At 32.7% G+C, this 20,284-nt stretch overlaps 4 protein-coding genes and 1 long non-coding RNA gene across 6 annotated transcripts; 2 read left to right on the top strand and 3 right to left on the bottom strand.

Annotated features, from left to right (window-relative positions):
• Positions 1 to 288: 288 nt before the first annotated feature.
• LOC143209798 (uncharacterized) lies at positions 289 to 2,036 on the bottom strand. The gene is made up of 2 exons (XM_076425951.1): positions 1,817 to 2,036; positions 289 to 1,197 (listed from the first exon to the last, which is right to left on the bottom strand). The coding sequence occupies exon 2, from the start codon at positions 1,195 to 1,197 to the stop codon at positions 490 to 492; it is 708 nt and encodes a 235-aa protein (XP_076282066.1). The 5' UTR covers positions 1,817 to 2,036; the 3' UTR covers positions 289 to 489.
• A 321-nt stretch (positions 2,037 to 2,357) lies between these two features.
• Pex13 (peroxisomal biogenesis factor 13) lies at positions 2,358 to 4,909 on the top strand. 2 transcript variants are annotated; one of them, XM_076425934.1, is made up of 6 exons: positions 2,358 to 2,659; positions 2,740 to 2,856; positions 3,130 to 3,402; positions 3,723 to 3,970; positions 4,152 to 4,337; positions 4,432 to 4,909. In XM_076425934.1, exons 2-6 carry the CDS (start codon positions 2,789 to 2,791, stop codon positions 4,806 to 4,808), a joined length of 1,152 nt encoding a protein of 383 aa, XP_076282049.1. In that variant the 5' UTR covers positions 2,358 to 2,659; positions 2,740 to 2,788; the 3' UTR covers positions 4,809 to 4,909. The 2 variants fall into 2 exon arrangements, with proteins under 2 accessions (XP_076282049.1, XP_076282048.1); XM_076425933.1 differs by having other exon boundaries at positions 2,361 to 2,856.
• An 850-nt stretch (positions 4,910 to 5,759) lies between these two features.
• Vha26 (V-type proton ATPase subunit Vha26) lies at positions 5,760 to 7,613 on the bottom strand. The gene is made up of 5 exons (XM_076425943.1): positions 7,434 to 7,613; positions 6,752 to 6,927; positions 6,500 to 6,665; positions 6,241 to 6,424; positions 5,760 to 6,149 (listed from the first exon to the last, which is right to left on the bottom strand). Exons 1-5 carry the CDS (start codon positions 7,464 to 7,466, stop codon positions 6,031 to 6,033), a joined length of 678 nt encoding a protein of 225 aa, XP_076282058.1. The 5' UTR covers positions 7,467 to 7,613; the 3' UTR covers positions 5,760 to 6,030.
• Positions 7,614 to 9,707: 2,094 nt separating this feature from the next.
• Positions 9,708 to 18,392, top strand: Mahj (LisH and WD40 domain-containing protein mahjong). Its single transcript, XM_076425913.1, has 19 exons — positions 9,708 to 9,941; positions 10,926 to 11,204; positions 11,294 to 11,552; positions 11,651 to 11,829; positions 11,934 to 12,391; positions 12,764 to 13,235; positions 13,326 to 13,571; positions 13,850 to 14,221; positions 14,319 to 14,441; positions 14,532 to 14,831; positions 14,921 to 15,118; positions 15,198 to 15,451; positions 15,545 to 15,790; positions 15,883 to 16,069; positions 16,157 to 16,450; positions 16,558 to 16,763; positions 16,868 to 17,070; positions 17,615 to 17,854; positions 17,983 to 18,392. The coding sequence occupies exons 2-19, from the start codon at positions 10,944 to 10,946 to the stop codon at positions 18,186 to 18,188; spliced, it is 4,704 nt and encodes a 1,567-aa protein (XP_076282028.1). The 5' UTR covers positions 9,708 to 9,941; positions 10,926 to 10,943; the 3' UTR covers positions 18,189 to 18,392.
• LOC143209800 (uncharacterized) lies at positions 16,156 to 20,150 on the bottom strand. Its single transcript, XR_013009147.1, has 3 exons — positions 20,011 to 20,150; positions 18,681 to 18,922; positions 16,156 to 18,193 (listed from the first exon to the last, which is right to left on the bottom strand). It is a non-coding gene; the product is annotated as an uncharacterized LOC143209800 (long non-coding RNA).
• Between the last annotated feature and the right edge of the window lie 134 nt (positions 20,151 to 20,284).

Here is a 20,284-nt window from a genome sequence, read left to right as displayed (position 1 = left end):
GTCCGGAATAGATTGTTCCGATCAAACTATTGCATATTTGACTTTTATAAGATATTATCAGAGAGATATTATATATAATATTTAATAAGGTCCAGTTATTTTTACAGACTTATTTACGTGTAAATTTAATAATGATATTCACTGTTGTATATAGACAATAATTTTAATTTATTGTTTAGAATAGAGAGAGGATTATCTGCTAAATGAATTTATACCCCCCCCCCCTCCCTGGATCAATTAGTTCTATAAAAGGATTTGTATCAATTCAACACATATTTTTGACTTTTATATTTTATTTAAAATTTAAAAATAAAATAGTGTCATAAATTTTACAAAACGAGGAACAATATGATGAAGTATATATATATGTAATACAATATCTCGAGATTAAAACATATACTTAAACATATATGTATGTGCATACAGAAAAAATCGAATTATTTTTGTGATGTTTGAAGTTTTCTTTTCTTCATTGAGGAATTAAAATTTTTAGTTACTTTTTTTAATGTTATCTTTCTTGTAACAGGCCAAAATGATTTCTATTTGAGACCAATGCGTAATTTTTAAATTCTGTGGTAGAATCCACTTTAACTGTGACTTTGACAATATACTATTGTTTACAACTACGCTGCATGTCATATCGTTTAATATCTTTATACTACTAACTATCTGTGGTATTATGCCATTGAAATCACAGCTATAAAATACAACGAAATTAATATCTCTATGTAATTTCCAGGATACATGTATATGTTGTTTCTTTAGTAGTTTGTTACAAAAGTCTGTGAAGTTCTTTATTAAATCGCTTTGCAACCAACCATTATTTTTTGCTTCATCTAAATCGAAAAGTTTTTCTCTGTGAAGCAATGGATCGCTAGGTTCTTCTATTTTTGGGATGGAATTAGATAGGAATATCTGAGGCACAGCACCGGTTCTTAATTTTATCTTACTTTTAAATAATTTTCTGCCAGTTCCATTACTATCTTTTATTATTGTTTGAGATGAAATCATATCTTCCGGAAAATGTTTTGCACAAACAACAGACCATTTACTTGGTACCCAATCTTCTCTATTTATATTCTGTATCCACTTTCTCTTTAAGTTTTCATCCTGAGGAAAGCGAAAAACTGGAGTATATTTTGCACCACAAGTTGCGTAATTACTATTGCACTTGGGTACACAACACTTATCTGGCATCTGTAACAAAAGATATCAAAGAAATACTCTCGATAGGCCATAAGGTTTCATATTTAGTAATATATAAATAGTGAAAATTTTGTTCAATACGAAATGAAGGTTATGATCTTTTTCTACGTACCGTACTGTTCTATTTCTGCAATTCTAACGCTAATATATTATTTATAACAATAAAAAAATAATTTCACTTATACACTACATACACACATCTATATTATATCTACATAATACGATCATAGCATATAATATAGACACAGCCATGATATAACGCGAACAATTTCCGAATCACTTCAAATCGGACTGATGACAGTGTTGTCAAATGTATTATATTCCGGCCTATACTAAAAAAGAAGCCAAAAAGAAGCACAGCACAGCTGGTTCCACCTCCACGGTTCCACAAGGGACCGTTCATCCAAGCCCTGAAACAGCCGCTAGCGACTACAAGATGTTTATCGTAAAAAAAACATTGCGTCGTCCATGGATATTATCAATATATATCCATGTGTGAGACACGAAATCCCATATGGTGTTTGGTCTACTCTGGTCTACTCTTATACCATTTTATACCCACTCATACTTATATCTCGTCGGTGCTTATCACGTGCTTATAAACACTTACATATAAAGATAGACTGCGCGGCCTGTACGAAGCGTTGAAGCCCACAATGGCGGCGGGTTGTATATCTATCTCACTCGACACCGATAGTTGGTGAGGGCGTAGCGAGCAGGAGGCCTGAGGAGGCCTTCGATGGCGCACAATATCAGTGCACAATACCCACTGATATATAAATACAGGGTGTCCCAAAACTCGTGAAAATCCCGAAAGGGGGTGGTTCCTGAGACCATTCTAAGAGACATTTTCCTTTGCACCAAAGTCAACTGCGGCTTTGACTGCAAACGCAAACTCCAATTGGTGCCAGAGTCAATTCGGGCAGTCCAGTGCGGACCCTACACGGTCAATCGGAATGACAGGCACGTCGAAGATTGACATTCGGATTGATCGTGAAAGATTAATACTGACGGACTGATGAAATGGACTGACGGATTTCCAGATATTTGGAAATATTCCTTCGTGATTGAAGTAAGGATTGACAGTCTGACTATTCAATGCTGTTCAATCAGACTGTCATTCCTGATTGACCGTGTAGGGTCCACTATAGAATACAAACCACATAAGTTCTGAGACAACAATTCATGACAGAGGGCCCACAGAAGGACCACTGATATAGTATATATATTGTATAATATATATCAGTGTGAGGGACCCCCACCACTTATGGACGCATGCGTATTAGTAATTGGCTGTCGGAAAATGCTCGCGGAATTGTATTTCATTGTATTTGTAGTTGTGCGTTGTATTTAGTTGTACGTTGTACTAGTGTAGTTCGCAATATTTTGTGAAACGTCTTTGAACGCCTTTGTAAGAATGCGAGAATGCTCTGTGGCTTCAGAGTTAAGAATTGTATGTATATACTCGTAATTCGTACGAAATGCAAATGAAGTTCTTTTCACGTCTGTAGAGGGGTTATGAACTTTGTACAGGACATCTGATTAAAATCAACTACTATATTTAGAGAAGTCGTAACATACGATGGCACCAGAAAGATCAAATGATATTACTGGAAATCAGTTAAGAAATGTCCCACAAATTACATCCAGGTATTAAAACTCTTTTATATTATCTCTAATAAAATAACAATTTAGTAAAACGCAACAAAGAATGAAATGAAACAGTCGTACAATACTCGAGAGCAAAATTTATGTGTGGTCTGATATACTATTAATGGATTATAATAAAGATGACACTTGTATTAATAAATAATGAGTTTCTAACAAATATAATTATCGTTTGACAATTATTTTAATAATGGTTTTATAATTCTGTTACTTTTTATGCTATCTCATTGTGGATAATCCTAAAATTATTTACAGTGTATCAAGTACCTCGGCACCATTTCCTATTATAAACAATCCATCAGGAAATCCACCGCCGATACCCCCACGCCATCCAGTTCAAAATTACTCCAGTTTGAATGATTATAGAACGTATGGGTCCAATTGCTATAGCGGATATGGATACGGGTTCGGAAGTCAATATAGGGGACCTAGTACATATGGAGGATATAATTCATATGGTTATAGTCCATATTCTAGTTATAATAATTATGGATCTTTTGGTAATCCCAGCGGCGATGTTGAAAACAGGTAAATCATGATTTTAAACTAATTTAAAATGATGTTAGCAGTTACAATTATTTATATATATAATATGATAGTAATAATACTAAAATAACATAGTATATTTACTTAATTATTTAGATTCTTTTTATCACTTAATGTATTTGCAACAAATTATGAATTATAACTTGAATAACATAGGTTCTCATCTACTTTTATTATAGTAGAATTTTTAGAAGAATGTGAATGATATTTATTCGAACAAAACAAGAATTTGTGATTTGAGAAATCTATTTGTTTCTATAAGATATATGGATTTTTACGTTTACAATTATTTTTGCTCACAGATTTTTTCAGTACTTCGAAGAAAGCACCAGACCAACTTTTCAATTAATTGAAACAGTACTGCAAACATTTTCATCCATGACAATGCTTTTGGAATCAACATATTTCACTTTAACAAATTCGTTTAGGGCAATTATAAGCGTTGCAGAAAATGTTGGAAAGTTACGTTCAACTATAGGACAGTTGTTTCATACTTTTGCTTTCATTCGATTTTTAAAATGGTTATACAAGAAAATTATACGCAATACTGGTGAGAGATTAATTAAAATTACTTTTACAGTGTGTCCCATTGAAATGTATAAATTAAAATCGGAGGCTGATCTCCTTGTTAGAAAAATAATCGCGTGTATACATTTACGCCCCAGATATACTGTATACATTAAAATAATTAATATTACATATACATATACATTCTAATCTCTTTCCTTAAGGTTTTCAGGGTGAAAGTTCTCTGAGTGATGAATTATGGGAAAAATCTGTAGGAAAGACTGGAAATGAAAATGTTAACAATAATAATTCTCCTTTGTGGTCTGGATTTTTTCTCTTTAGCGTATTCTTTGTAATACCTTATATGATTCATAAAATTACAAATAGTATTCGAAATGTTCAAATCAAAGGTATGACAATGAGAATTTACTTTGTATTATAGAGAAATGCAAATTTTCATTTTATGTATAGAATATTAATTAAATCTCTGTATATGTATTTTAGGTAAGGATCCAAAGGATTGGTATCAGTATGACCAACCAGTATTTGTTGCGTCGGTGCTGTATGACTTCGCTGCATCGAACAATGAGGAATTGAGTGTAAAAGTTGGTCAAAAAGTTTATCTTGCACCTCAAGCTTTGCAACCAAAAAATTTGCCAGGATGGTGCAGAGCTACTGACAATGCAAACGTTGGCCTCATTCCTTACAATTATGTTAAAGTCATAGGACAATTGAAAAAACGAAAGGAAAATGAAGTAATTTCTTTAAACGAAGAGAAATCTTCCTCGAATGAAAGTCGTTGTAGAACTACTACTGAAAATTCGGAGACTTTAAAAACAAATGAAAACCTTACAAACGATGTGAAGAAACAATCTACTTAAAAACAAAGAACTGATACACATAATATTCGTGGAATTTGTCATATGTATATGAAAATATGAAACATACAATAAGAAAGAATTATAATCTGTAAAATTCTTAATTATGTGCATTTAATACTCTATAAGTATTACTATAAGTAATACTTTTTTTATGTATTTACTATTACGAAGAAGAGAAAAATACATACGTTCGAATACAGCGTTTAAGCAACAATACAAACGATAGACGATGTTGACTTTAAATGTTTAAGGAAAAGGGACATTCTATAAAAATATTTTAAAGATTTTATATAGAAGGAAATTTGTGAAAAATAGGGAAAACTATTTGAATGAAAAGTTTTAAGCAAATACAAAGGGAAACATTAAATTGTAATTTCAAATGACTAAAATTGTATATTTACCATAACATTAACAAAATAATAAAGTTAATACTTAAAATAAATGGCGTATCAACCATTTTACGGGGATCTAGCAAAGAAAGTGTTTAATTTTATTTACATGTGGTAATTGTATTTATACTGCATCCTGTGATAGATTATTTTAATAATTATAATAGTCTCTGCATTGTATTGTTAAATTTGTATACAAATCTCAATGTTAAATTTATTTTCTGTTTATAATGTAAATAAATACTTTAAAAAGAGAAAAATGACATTAAACAATTTATAAATTATTAATGGTGTTATTTACTCTATTTTATAAGAATATATAAAGTAATATTGATTCTTTCAATATAGCCTTTTTTTGTCTGAAGAAAGAAAACCATAAAATGACGTTTTGATGTACTTCTATATATTATTTTATAAGATTAAACTTTTTCGAAGAACAATTATACTCACCACAACAATTAACAATGGCTACATTTATATAATATTATATAACTTATAAAAATAAAATTAACCGAAGTAAAGGAAAGTTTTTCCAGAGGAAAATCTTAAAAAAATTTACAAGTTTGTACACATTAAAATACTTTATAGGTATATGTATATTATATTTATATGTATATATATGTATTTATATATATATATATATATGAGCATGCGCGCATATCTTTATATATTTCACAATTTCACTTCCTCTCTTTTTTCCAACAATGTCAACAACAGATTCTACAGTTTCTACATAACGAATTCTGCAGTCATTTTAGCTTTCTAAAGAAGGGAATGTTTTTGTTAGGAAGGAAAAAAGAATGAAAAGAAGAGAAAATGAGAAGGGCATTTTTTTAATCAGTGAACTTGCGATTGGGATTGCTGCCAAACAGAGAACCACGTATTTCTGGTACTAATTGCTGTGCAATTAATTCTAATCGTGTTTCCAAAGTGTTGCTGACTTTTATACGTCCTGTAGAAGGATGAAGTTTTCATATGGTTTTCAAATAAATCATGGTAAAATTTCAGAGAGGAATACAAAGAAAAATTTCATAAGAAAATACCTCTTCCTGCATATAGATCAACGCCACCGCAACCGTCAGCTGGGAGGAAATTATCTTGATCAATTTTAACTGTTACATCTTTCAGTGTTGCTTCTTTGTAAACATTTTGGACAGTATCGAGAAGCGATTCAACCAGAGGAATATCTGCTTGACGTACACGAACGGTAACATGGCTTTCTGTCAACTGAAAATCAAGAATGTATCAATATTTCTGAAAATCTGACAGCATTAACTGATTAAAAAATTTGTTCAAACATACCTGACATAAGCCTTGCACAATTAACAAATTCAAAATATCCCGGTACTGTGCATCTTTAGTTACTTCTCCTAATTTCTTCCTAGCATCATCTAGTACATTACGTACATGATCTTCTCTTACTTTCAAAACTTTCAAACGAGCCTGGTTCAGCATATTTGATGACTGACTGTACAACAAATTTCATTAAAAATATAAGAATATATAATAATAGAATATCTCTCTCTCATAATTACTCTTTATATTAATACATACATTTTCTTTTGTAGTTCAACTTGTTTTTCTTTCTTCTCGTAGTATTCCATGATTTTTAATCTTTGTTGCTGAACCAAGCGACCTTTCTCGATATTAAATTCTTCTTCTGCCTTAGCATCGATTTCCTCTGCCTTCTCGTTAGCCTCTTGTTCGATAAAGGCCATCATATGATTAATCTAAAAATATAAGATTTCAAGAACGAAAATTTCTAATTATTTTTAAATATTGAAATAAAGTTGATTATAAAACAAAATAGCGAATATATTTATACTCTATTTATATATAGTATACTCGAAGGAGAATAAGATCACAAGTATGAAATTTATCATCTATGAAAAAGCAATGCGAAAAATATATATATAATTTTTGAAAAAAAAATTGATAAGTCATCTGTCATCTAAAATCAAAGAATCGATATAACGCAAGATACGCACGTATATTCGAGTACAATTAGATGGATAGTATTTGAGAATCTATTTTCGAAGAAAAGCAAATTTTTTTATTCATTTCCACGTTAGAACAGAGAATAGGCGAAGACGGAACAAATAAATTTTGACAAAAGAGTAGCTATTAGAAACAACTATTTTAGTAAAGTAACAATATATAGAATAAAATGCAAAAATAGCTTAAAATCAATGCGCCTTGGGATTCTGTGAATGACTAAATTCGAATAGTTTCGTACCTGCTTTTGTACATCTGCGTCGCTCAGTGCCATTTTGAACTGCTAGAATCTCTTATTTTCTTTATAATCAAGATTTTCCTAAATACTTTCGATGTCTGTCTCCAATCGAATTTTCCAAGGAGTTAACGCCTACTGACGAAGGTGTCTTCACTTAATGACGATCATATGACACGGACGGACAACGTGTTCCAAAAGTAGTCCACTTTGGTATATTAGGGAGTAGGTAAATGTGTTCCTAAAGTACAATAAGATTTACTTTCTTATGATCGATTCACACAACTAAACTAAAAGATTTATTATAAAATCATTGTAAAATATATGCATTTACATTTACAAATATAATATACATTCATACATATTCTATAAATTTCAAGAATTTTGTGAACGTAAATTTGACAGCAGACTCTCTGTTGACAGGTATACATACCCAGCTAACCAGGCGTGCCTTGGGCAAGCCGTGCCTAGGGCACAGATCGGCAAATCATTGTCCAATCTACGCTCGGAGGTGCTCAAGTCCCGATTGGCTTAATTTTGGACGACCGTAGGACCAGGGTTTGGACATGGGCATGAGGTCGGCATCAGGTCGGCACGAATCGGCCGAATGTGCCTTTGTGGCAGCACTGTCGCACTGATGTACCGCATGCCGAATATCGTTTTACAGGTGAAACAAACAATTCCAATGCCGCTTTTGCAAAATTCACATGTTTTTCTATAAGCGAGGGTGAAACTAATATCCTAATCGCGATATGGAGCAACAAAAAATGAGTATACACATTCGGAGCTAATATCCCGTACATTACTACCGGGCCGGTATATAAGAGAAATTGGCGAAAAAAAAAATACAAATTTTATTTATTTCTCACATTTGTTATTTTTCCTAGACTGCGGATCTTTATGCGAAATAAAAATTGTCTGCATCGATTGCAAGAGACATAATCTAAAATTTGCATTGCCGTACAATTTTCTTTACAGTTCAATTTCAACTAATTGAATACACTTATATTTTAAAGATGATAAATAAAAATGATTTTATCATCTCCGCGCGAATGGCAGTACTCGATAAGTACTGTCCATCTGATTTTTCTAGACGCCCGAGGCCAATAGAAGAATATTCAACTTTTAAAGCGACCGAGTTTCGCCAATTTCTCTTATATACCGGCCCGGTAGTAATGTACGGGATATTAGCTCCGAATGTGTATACTCATTTTTTGTTGCTCCATATCGCGATTAGGATATTAGTTTCACCCTCGCTTATAGAAAAACATGTGAATTTTGCAAAAGCGGCATTGGAATTGTTTGTTTCACCTGTAAAACGATATTCGGCATGCGGTACATCAGTGCGACAGTGCTGCCACAAAGGCACATTCGGCCGATTCGTGCCGACCTGATGCCGACCTCATGCCCATGTCCAAACTCTGGTCCTACGGTCGACACTAGCTCGGCATATGCGCGCACAGGAGGTCGACCAAATTTAGATTTTTGGTTGGCTGGGTATATACAGGGTGTCCCAAAATGTTGTATTCTATTGGAAAGGGTGATAATTGTAAAATAATTATTGTAAATAATTGTGAAATATATTTATGCATTTTTTTATAAATATAATATATATTCATACATATATACATATATTTATATTCTATGAATTTCAAAAAACTTGTGAACATAAATTTGTCTGGTATACATATACAGGGTGTCCTAAAATGTCGTATTCCTTTGGAAAGGGTGATTCCTAAGATCGTTGGAAACAACTTTTTCTTTTGCGACAGTGTTCTCCGCGGATTCGTCAAGAAGTTATTAACAAAAAACACGGACCAATGAAAGCACGGATACAGTAGACGGATTCTGAGTGTGACATTGTCATTGGTGAAGCCGAAATCTGTCTGCTGTAACCGCGCTCTGATTGGTTCGCGTTTGTCATTAATTGGTTAACAATGCCGCGGAGAAGATATTTTCGTAAAGGAAAAAGTTACTTGAAATAAGTTCAAGAAATATAGCATTTTCTGAACACCCTGTAGATACATCAATTATAATCGCAATTATAGTCGAGCACTATGTTAAAAAAACTGTAAATTACTTTTTTTAGTGTCGTAAAAAGATAAAAATTTTAGGAAGACGATACAGAAATTAGATATTTCATACTTATATCGTAATAGTATCTTGGATAACATTTTATACGAAAATATTTGTATATTTACGTATATGTATATTCGTTGAAATGGTTTAGCGCGTCCGTTCTAAATATATTGATATATACTGATATATACTTAGCGTCTTGTGGCGTCTTGTGAGAAATATATATTGAAATAGTACTAGTGTGTAGAACCAACGTGCACAATAAAAAACTTCCCATTTTATTGTGACATTTCATCGCATTTCAAAAGTTGAATAACTAGCTCGTCTTCAGCGTGCGTGTCGGTGGTCGCATTTCATACTTTTATAAAAAACACTGTTCTTGATTGGAATTACGTGTACTTTCACGAAATAACTGAATTTCGCTTGCTTGAACAGGTAACTTAGGTTCTGAATAACTGTCAAATCAGTTAGCTGTCAAATAAATTCCATAGAAGTAACATTTTCTTTAACTCTAACCTAGAAAAACACGCGCTTCTACTTTTCGTAATCTAATTTTGTAAATGTTCGGACTTGTTTTTATCAATGTAATATTTCATTTTTTCACCTTGTAATTGTTTCGATTGTTTACCGATAGTTGATATCTTGCGTATCTCTTATGCGTTTTGTTCCGAAAGTTCAATTTTTGTTTATTGTACATTAAGTTTTAAGGTTAAGTTATCAGTTGATATAAGAATTAATAAGCAATCTACTTAATAATGTTGAAATAATTAATAAGTATTAAACTCTATTATCTCACCAGCTGACTCATCCGTTGATAACTATGTGTATTATACCACTTTTCATCGAAATATCATTGCAAAGATTCTGCTAATTTAATTCTATTGTGCAATGTACAATTATTTTCATCCCAATTATCTTTCTTCGATTTAATATGGTTACGATTTGTTTTAGAAACATTTAATATGTAACTGAATTAACGGAAAAATAATTCTTGTTAGAATTATGAAAATACTCGAAATATCTTTTGCTCTGAATTGTTAGTGAATTTTTTATATTTTTTAAAAAATTTAAGCGAACGTCTTTTGCAGTATATGGAGAAGAACAAAAAGTTAGAATAAATATTTGAATAATTTAAAAATACACAACTTATTTAATTAAAAACTTGTACGACAATGGAATTACATTATTAGATGTCAAAAAGAGAAATGCATATAAATATACTTCTATACTGTATTATTAATGTACTAGAAATTTGTTAAAACAATTATATATATAGCTTTTAAGTAGGCTACTATTTTTGTTTGTGAATAATTAATATAAGAAAACGAGTACCTGGGTACTTGTTGTCAGGGTTGCATCGATGAATAATTATAATAAAAATATAAACTAAATATAGGGATGATAATTTTATGTTTATAGGAGAGAATAAGAGAAAAGATGTCAAGTGCAGAGTCTTTAGCAGAAGAAACTGATGTAGTTCAAATTCTTCGACAATGGGAAGAAGAACATTTGACACCTTCGTACGATCCTATTCCAACGCTTCAAAGACTGGCAGAAATTATAGAATTGGAAACAGAAAATTATTTGAAAATGGATCCAGACCCGTTTGATGAAAGACATCCATCACGTACAGATCCAGAGTGCAATTTCGGGCATATATTGAAAGTTCTATTTAGAAAAGATAACTTTATGAACAAGGTAAATTAATAAATTTTCACTTTTATTCTAATTTATATTGTACGATTATAATATTTCGAATTATTGCCTGATATTTTTTATTTTCACAGCTTATAAACGATTATTTGCGAGAAAATTACTGGGTTCGGACAGGTGCCACAGTTCGTGATGTCAGAAAATTGAATATTGCAGCTTGTCGTCTTATGCTTGATATTCTTCCTGGATTAGAGACTTCTGCGGTATTTCAACCTGATATGGATGGACTTATCCATCGCCTTTTTTCATGGGCAGAGAAAAGTATAGAACCTTTGCAGAGTTATGCAACTGGTCTTGTAGCTGCGGCTATGGAAGTACAGGAGATTGCTACAGGTATATTTCTAACTTTCTACAGATTTCTTAAATAGAGATTAAGATTTTTTAAGAAATGTGTTAACAGAAGATAAACTATACAACAATTTTTATTCTAGGATTTAGAGAACAAAACGGAAAAATGGTACCTTTAATGTTGCAAAGGCTTCATAAATTACAAGAGAAGGCACAAGAAGATAGGCAACTTGCAGCTAATAATAGACCATTTGCACATTTTGGTGAAGACAGGAGTAGCGGAGGAGATGGAGAAAATAAAGGTGTACCTGGAAAAAGGAAAGTAAGAATAATTGTCATGTATTAGGATGACAGTACTTTTCCCATCCAATTTTTAATTAGATTGCATTTAAGTATTATTTTGATATGAATTTCTTTTGTTTCAAGGTACGAGAAAAACGAAAAGAGAATGGAGTTCTTAAGAGCCCGAATCATAGCGATTGTTTCTCCGAGAAAGAAGATGATTACCTTCAGTCTCCCGATGACTCTGCTCCGTTACCCAAGAAGAAGAAAAATGATACAGAGTGTGAAACTCCCATTAAGAACGATGTCATGTATTTAGAAATAATGTCTCCACCTTTGTCAGTGCCAAAGAGCTGTAATTCTAATAATCAAGTGACACCATCCAAGGCACAAGGTACTCATAGCAGGCCATTAAGTGCCTCTTCAGCACGATGCAATCTATCAAAGAACTCTACACCTCTGTCACAGAGCTCCTCTAGTACTCCGTCTACCTTGTTAGAAGGAAACTCGAATTCTTCATGGGCAGAAATGGAATCATATGTTATTGGAAATATGCAAATACATCCTCCAACACTGTCCACAAGACAAATGTTAATATTGAGGTAAAACTCTATTCGCATTATTATATTAATCTATAGTACATACTTTTCTTTTTTGAACATGACAAATCGTTTGAATAGTCATACTAATAATAATATCTATTATAATTAGACTGTGCATGACTAGACTATGCATTTATGGCATATAGAAATTTTCAAAAAATTCAATCGAATTTCCTACGATTTTAATTAATTTTCTCTCTACATTGTCGCTGACAATAACATTCCATTTGATTCCACTTTCTTAAGGATTAACTATACAAATTAAAAATTGCATGAACATCCAGAGTCTAATTATAATGTTTACCATTGATGCTTTAGCATTTGCGACAGTGATACTTATTAAACGAATTTTTCTTTGAAATTATACAACAGGTATCTGACACCGATGGGTGAATATCAAGAATTCTTAGGTCATGTATTCGAACAAAATGCTCTGGAACTAATTCTGAAGTATATTAATGTTAGAGAAACCAAGGATAGTCGCCTAGCCTTTGAAGCTTTGAAATATTTAGCTTCTCTTCTCTGTCATAAGAAATTCTCTATCGAGTTCCTCAATGTTGGAGGTTTACAAAAACTATTAGACGTTCCAAGACCCAGTGTCGCAGCAACTGGTGTTTCTATATGTTTGTACTACCTAGCGTATTGCGAAGATGCAATGGAAAGGGTGTGTCTGCTGCCGAAACATGTTATATCGGATCTTGTTACCTATGCATTATGGCTCTTGGAACGAAGTCATGATTCCGGGAGATGCCATGCAACAATGTTTTTTGGTTTCTCTTTCCCATTTAAAGTGATATTACAGGAATTTGATGCGCAGGATGGTTTAAGGAAACTTTTTAATGTGGTAAATATCTTTTTCTATTGTAGCATCTATTTCTATGTTTTATGCGTGTGTCGATAAGTGTACTGAATGAGAATCAATTTTTCTCTTTAGATATCCACATTACCAATCTTAAATTTAGAAGAAGAACCAACATTAAACGATGATGAAGAGTGTGCTTCTAGACAAATAGTTAGACACGTTGCAGTTGCTTTAAAACGGTATATGGAAGCCCATTTACATCTAAAAGCAGAGCAATTACAGAGAGCAGAAAATGTCAGAGCTGAACGTGATACGTTGCAACCATCTTTACCACCTTATAAAGCTTGTAAATTAAGCAGCGAAGAAGTACAAGCAAAGGTAATATACCTTTAACCTCTGATTCGTCTCTTGTTTCTGCAGTTAATATCTGTAAAAAATCAATGTCCGAGGGAAACATAAGTAATAAACTGTACGATATATTCTTTCTTTGAGAACAAAGACATAAGGGCACAATAAGATAAGTTTATAATGGGTAATGAGATTATTTTTATCGTCCACAACTAATAAAAGAATGTGCAGAATATGAAAAACCGTTTAATTGATTAAATAGTTTGTCTGTTTAAATTGGATATAAAATTGTTTCGCTATTATTATAGGTGGAAATTCTTCAAGAACTAATGTCTGTAAGAGCAGTATGGCCACCTGTGGAGGAACTACATCGTCTCGGAGGCATAACACTCCTTCTGCAGATTATCGCTTTCGCTAGGGAATGGAATTATAGCGGACGTGTCCATACAACTTCCAGCGCGGAAACTGTTCGTTCCTGTCTTGATGTAATAGCTATTTGTTCTGTCGTGCCGAAAGTAATGCTTTTGCTTTGTGAAAGAGTGGATATGCCAGACATGTCGATGACGATGGCGATTAATTTACTTTTGGCTGCGGCAGAGTGTGAAATTATTGCCGATGCTGATGTACAAAGGGCTGCGCTGAGAGCTGTAATCAATTGCGTATGTGCTCCGATAAACAGGGTAAATAATTGAACTGAACTCGAAAAAATTCAGGTTCAAACACTTTCATTTTAAAGGTACAAATAACTTAACCGTTCTTTCGCATTCTTCATTATAGATTGGTGGCAATGTTGCGAGGTACTCGGTATCTGGCTCTGCTAAAAAGAAAGCAAATATTAATAACAGCGAAGAATTGATACAAAAAATTTGGGAGAGTGTAAGATCCAACAATGGAATAATGGTATTTAATACACTCTTAATGTTTAATAGATTCTTATTCAATTATATTGTACAGCGTTGTATTAAACTTATCTGTATCTGTTTTTTATAGGTGTTATTACAATTAATGATGGTAAAAACTCCAATCACAGATGCCGACAGTATAAGAGCATTAGCGTGTCGTGCTTTGGCAGGTCTAGCGCGCAGCGAAAAAGTCAGACAAATCATTAGCAAGCTCCCGATGTTTACCGATGGACAGATCCAGGCTCTAATGAAAGATCCTATACTTCAAGAGAAAAGGCAGGAACACGTTATGTTTCAAAAGTATGCTTTAGAACTAATGGAAAGAGTTTCTGGAAAAGCAAAACCTACCGGAGCAGAATATGAAATTTCATTAGCTAGTCTACACAGGGTAAATCCTTTTAACAAAAATATGTATATCCAATACATACATTTATAAAGAACAATTTAACTCTTTAACTCTTATGTTTTGCAACACAGGCAAACGTGGTAGCACAAACAAGAATACAATATAATGAACAACAGTTGAATCAACTAATATACCAACATTTGATATCGAAAGGTTTAACTGAAACAGCAACGACTCTTCAAAAAGAAGCGACTCTAGACTCTTCTACAATAATGAAACCTATAACAACATATCATCCGCTTAGTTACCGCACCCCAGCGACCACCGGAGTAAGATATAATAATAAAATTGGTTAGATCTTCTTAATGTTCAGTCGCCCGATATAAATGTTGTTTTTTTGTATGTTAGGTAAGAAACGGTTTTTCACCAGGAGCGCCCGTTAATTTATATAGTACAAGTAGATGTCATCAAAGAGAAGTGACTTCTCGAAATAACACTACACCCACTTCATCGTCGAGATTTATATCCCATTCCGCTACCAGTTCAAGTTCACCGTCTTTGACGTGCGCAAATAATCTGCGCTTGAAACTTTCTGACTGTCTCAATCAAAACGCTGTTCCATCTAGCATAAATCTGCCAATTAAACTACAAATTACAACAAAGTGAGTTTTTCAATTTTCTAACATTTCTCTTTGAACTTATATGTATTAATTTAGAAAGAATTATAAAAAGATACATACATGAAATGATTTCAGGAAAAATCAAGCCGATAAACAGCCTCTAGCCAGTTCTATGAATTGTCTGTCAATTGTTCAGCCGACTACGTGTAGATCATTGCAAAAACAAATTTCAAGAGATCCTGGAGGCGTTACAGCTGCTGGAGTTGCTACCTCTAATCTAGCTACTATAACACTGGATTCTATTATTACAGAATATTTAACTAATCAACACGCACTGTGTAAAAATCCTATGGTTACTTGTCCACAATTTAATCTTTTCGAGTAAGAGTCTTAAATGTTCAATTACGCAAATACTTTCATCCGTATTCTCTTAGTCGTGTTTAGTTTTTTTAAGAAAACAACCGTTATTACAGACCTCATAAGTGTCCAGATCCATGTATAAAGAATTCAACACCAACAAATGTAACTGCAAGACTGGCAAGAAGAGCATTAGGTGCAGATGGTAGAAGATTGGATAGAAGACACATTTATAGTCGCTTTTGTCCCGTTAAAACTTTCAGGCCTACAGACGTTGGAAGTTTTACCTGTTGCATTTTCTTGGTATCTAAAAAATATAAAATAATATATAATATACCGAATTGAATACCATTGCATTATGTGCATGTACAATTTTGAAATATTTTACAGCCATATCAGGATTATCTAATGTTAGGTACTTACGCGGGGGACGTAAAAATGGTGAATGCACATACAGGATTAGAGGAAGCAACATATCCATGTCACGAATCTTATGTTTACCATATGGAATGTAACCAGCGTGGAAATTTATTGCTATGCTCTACTGTATGGAGAAGCCCTATGTCTGCCCTTTGGAGCATAGGAACCTTCTTTGATATGAAATTGTCCTTAGAAAATGAAGATTACGTTGAATTTGGAAAACTTCAAGATAGAATTATTGGAACCCAAGGTGAAAGTGCTACGGTATGCTCTCTTCTTCTATAAAGTAACAAGTAATGAAAATATAAAATAGAAATGTTTCGTAGTATTATGTCGTTTTCAACAATAACTATTCTAATTCGTACTTTCAGATTTACGATATAGCTACAGGAAAATTATTAACTACTCTTACGCCTTCAATTTCTAATCAATACACGAAAAATCGCGCTACGTTCAGCATGAACGATGAGCTTGTTCTAAGCGACGGAATTCTGTGGGATGTAAATTCAGGAAAAGAAATTCATAAGTTTGATAAACTAAATCAAACGCTTAATGGAGTTTTCCATCCTAATGGTACCTATAATAAGTTCTAACTTATTTACCGAGAGGGAGATTGACAACATAAAAACATTAGAATTTATAGGTATAGTACTAAAATTGATATTCACATTTAACAGGTACAGAGGTGGTATCAAATACAGAAGTTTGGGATTTAAGAACCTTCCATTTATTAAAGACAGTGCCAACACTTGATCAAATGGAAGTAATATTTTCACCTGTTAATAATATTATATATGCTGTACCTTTGGATCAAGAAAATAGAGACGAGTCCCATTATGTCACTTCGTTTAAAACACTGGATGCTTTGGACTACAGTAACATTGGTATGTTTCGTTCAGAGATATAGTCGAATAACCGTGGTAAAAGCTAATACAAAATCAATTTTTTCATTATTCGAAACATTTGAAGAGATTATTTTTATATTACAATTATCAATTGACCACGTTAATATCTTAACGTCAATATCTTTTCGAGTTGACAGCACACAGTTAAAAGAATTATGATATATAAAAACTGACATTTCTTTAAGTTCTTTGAGCATTAAATTTCGATACAAGATGTTGTATGCATTCTTCTAACAATATTTATGAATTATTTCTATTTACTTGTGTCAGTACGCAGATTTTGATCCAGCTTTTGTCAGTAGGCCTTCAAATTTCGTTTATTCCAGCCTAAACAATATTAAACACTTTAGATCTTTATTATGAAATACTTTTGCATCGTGGCACTACTAATAACTAAATAGATCGATTTGGCTTCTGATAAAACACTTTTACTAGACTTATTCGACTATACCCTTTCATTAAATTATATGTAATTCAATTGATTTGAAAATAATAATTGTATTTCATGTAAATTTCATTATAGCGACTTGCGATTGCAAAAGAGGAATTTACGGACTGGCATGTAACAAGTTCGATACGCAAATTGCTATAGTTGAGAATCAGGGTGAATTCGATAGTATCCAAGAATCTTGTGTTAGGCTGTACGATGTTGGTAGAAGGAGAGACGATGAAGATGAAGCCGATGAAGATGATGATGAAGATGACCTTGATGCAAGCGAAGATGATGGCTCAAATTCTGGTTCCGATGATAATAATGCGGATGGTTTGTGATCTTAATTGAATATATTTTAACAACTCTCTCTCTTTCACGAAGTATTTTTCATTTATGTAAACAGTATGTAGAAATACATTTATATTTTCGATGTAAAATAAAACTTATTTTGTTAATAGACGCAGACAATCCAGACGCTGGTGTGGAAGAGAATGGTTCTGAAAATGAGCGTAATGATCTTGAAAACAACGACGACGATGATGATGATGAGGACGACGATGATGCAGCTGATGGCGATGATTCTGGGGATGATATGACGGATTATAGTCCGTCACCTGATTTTTCCCTTTCCGATGTCGATGATTTAAGAATTCTTTTTCCATAAACATCCTAAAAATAGAATTACAGATAATGAATTTTTGTTTTAAGAAATTCCAATGCATTATAAACAATGATTTTATTGCATTTTGGGCGCAATCACGAGGCTGAAATACGTTTTACAACTAACGTTTCTTTTATTGATTACCAATTGGCGAATTGAAAATACAAATGTAAAGCAACAAACAAATATAAAAACTAATATTGACTAGTAGGAAGAGTGTACAAGTTTGATCCTTTAACTTACTCTAATTATAGAATCGGTTAATTACATTTACAGTTCTTATTCATTTTTCTGTTACAATTGGGGTCTGATTACAGTGAAATTAATTTCGAAAAATATATAAGTCAATTTCTTTCTTGTAGTTTCGTGTCAAGCTTCAAGTTTAAACTTTAAACTGTACTTTTCATTTCGCCAATATTAGAATTCTTTTAGCGTTCCGTCAATAACTAAAAGTTATCAAGGTTGGCCTCTGGAACAAATCTAAAATCAACTTACTCAGCACTCAGCAGAATGTTCCATATATTAAAAATGGTTGATTAGCTAATTTTTAATTTTTGGTCGAACTTCATTTTTTCATCGATATAAATGTACATATTATTATTTTAGATATTTGTTGTGCAATGAACAAGTATCATATATTCACTACTCAAAAACTGATTGTCAATAAGACCTTTTCCTCCTCTTCGAGATACTCGGAAATAGTTATATAGAATTGGATTGATCATGTTGAGAAATCACTGGAATCGAAATATTTGATTATTTGATAACTTAATGAATTAAAACAGTACATTTTTGAAATTTTTTGAACGTATCCTTATGTATATGAAGTAATATGTACGAGAGAGGCAGAGAGATATATATATATAGAGAGAGAGAGAGAGAGAGGGTGGGGCGGAGAAGGGAGGAGAGAGAGAGAGAGAGGGAGAGGAAGACAGAAATAGAATGTGTGCGTGCGAGTGTTCATGTGCGTTTAGCGTGTAAGAAGAGAGAGATTGTAAAAAGTTGATTTAATCCTGTCGTTTGTTATCAATAATAAAAAAAACGTGAATTTGTATAGATTTGCTCTAATAAAATAGAACCGCGCTTTACAAAAGAATTTTTAGTATATATACCTGCTATCAATATCTTTGTTTTATAATTTCAACAATAAACATAATTAGTTTTCTTTTCATTTTTTAAACGTATTCCTGGATGATATTTTTCATATTATTCATACGTAAGAAGAACGATATATATATGCACGTTTTTACTAGAATTGTACTTGTTCACAATATATGTTTTTCCATTCCAGATGATATATTTAGACGCGTTCGAAAAGCAATTATCTGACATTAAATTCAATCGATATGCGGCATCGTATTTGAAGATCGTATCTTTTTAGATGAATGAAAGAAAGTCAATAAGCCCTATGTATATTTACAATCTGTCTCACGTAAGAACGGACTTCGCAAATGACCAGTTTGCGTCGTTCGCTGCGCAGGTTCGCCCTGATTGGTAGAACTCCCAATGCACAACGAGCATGAGCCAACGAGTGGAGTTGGGAGGCTCGCAGCAAGGCGCTGCGATCAGTCGAGCTGCGCACAACGAGTCCGTTCTTATTTTTATATAGATATTTCTATCAAAAATGAATTCCAATCGAAATACAGCGCATTTCCGTTTTTTAAATACTCCCAGGACTATTTATTTATGTATGTACACTAAACTAAACTAACCGAGTGTTCGCATTATCTGACAATATGTTCCCGCTTTTTTTCTTTTATAAAAACAACTTTAAAAGTTACTTTTCTTTGGTTCACGCAAGTATAAAATAAATATGTCTATTTACGTTTTTACTTGAATTGTACTTCTTCACATTTTTCCATTCCAGGTGATACTTAGACGCGTTCTAAGAGTATATAATTATCTGACGTATATGTAAAACTTCAATTGATATGCGGCATCGTATTTACTTGCATTCCGCACTGTTCCACACAGTTCCACACGTGGGAATATTTTAGAATTGTTTCACGTGAATGATACCTTAACCATTTATCATAGAAACATCGTATCCTTCTGGATAAATCGAAAGAAATTCAATAAATGAGCCCTAAGTAGACATT

This window comes from Lasioglossum baleicum, chromosome 6 (genome assembly GCF_051020765.1).
Source record: "Lasioglossum baleicum chromosome 6, iyLasBale1, whole genome shotgun sequence".
NCBI classification, from domain to species: domain Eukaryota; kingdom Metazoa; phylum Arthropoda; class Insecta; order Hymenoptera; family Halictidae; genus Lasioglossum; species Lasioglossum baleicum.
Note: the sequence above shows the minus strand (reverse complement) of the source record. Positions and strands in the feature narration are given on the sequence as shown.

Bases quoted from the DNA above. Each gene is read 5' to 3' on its own strand.
- LOC143209798 (XM_076425951.1), bottom strand. From the start codon at position 1,197: ATGCCAGATAAGTGTTGTGTACCCAAGTGCAATAGTAATTACGCAACT.
- Pex13 (XM_076425934.1), top strand. From the start codon at position 2,789: ATGGCACCAGAAAGATCAAATGATATTACTGGAAATCAGTTAAGAAAT. The intron at 2,857-3,129 runs GTATTAAAACTC...AATTATTTACAG, and splicing joins GTCCCACAAATTACATCCAG to TGTATCAAGTACCTCGGCAC. The intron at 3,403-3,722 runs GTAAATCATGAT...TTTTGCTCACAG, and splicing joins AGCGGCGATGTTGAAAACAG to ATTTTTTCAGTACTTCGAAG.
- Vha26 (XM_076425943.1), bottom strand. From the start codon at position 7,466: ATGGCACTGAGCGACGCAGATGTACAAAAGCAG. The intron at 6,666-6,751 runs GTATGTATTAAT...TTTGTTGTACAG, and splicing joins GTTGAACTACAAAAGAAAAT to TCAGTCATCAAATATGCTGA. The intron at 6,150-6,240 runs GTATTTTCTTAT...ATCCTTCTACAG, and splicing joins TGATCTATATGCAGGAAGAG to GACGTATAAAAGTCAGCAAC.
- Mahj (XM_076425913.1), top strand. From the start codon at position 10,944: ATGTCAAGTGCAGAGTCTTTAGCAGAAGAAACTGATGTAGTTCAAATT. The intron at 13,236-13,325 runs GTAAATATCTTT...TTTTCTCTTTAG, and splicing joins TAAGGAAACTTTTTAATGTG to ATATCCACATTACCAATCTT. The intron at 15,452-15,544 runs GTGAGTTTTTCA...AAATGATTTCAG, and splicing joins AAACTACAAATTACAACAAA to GAAAAATCAAGCCGATAAAC.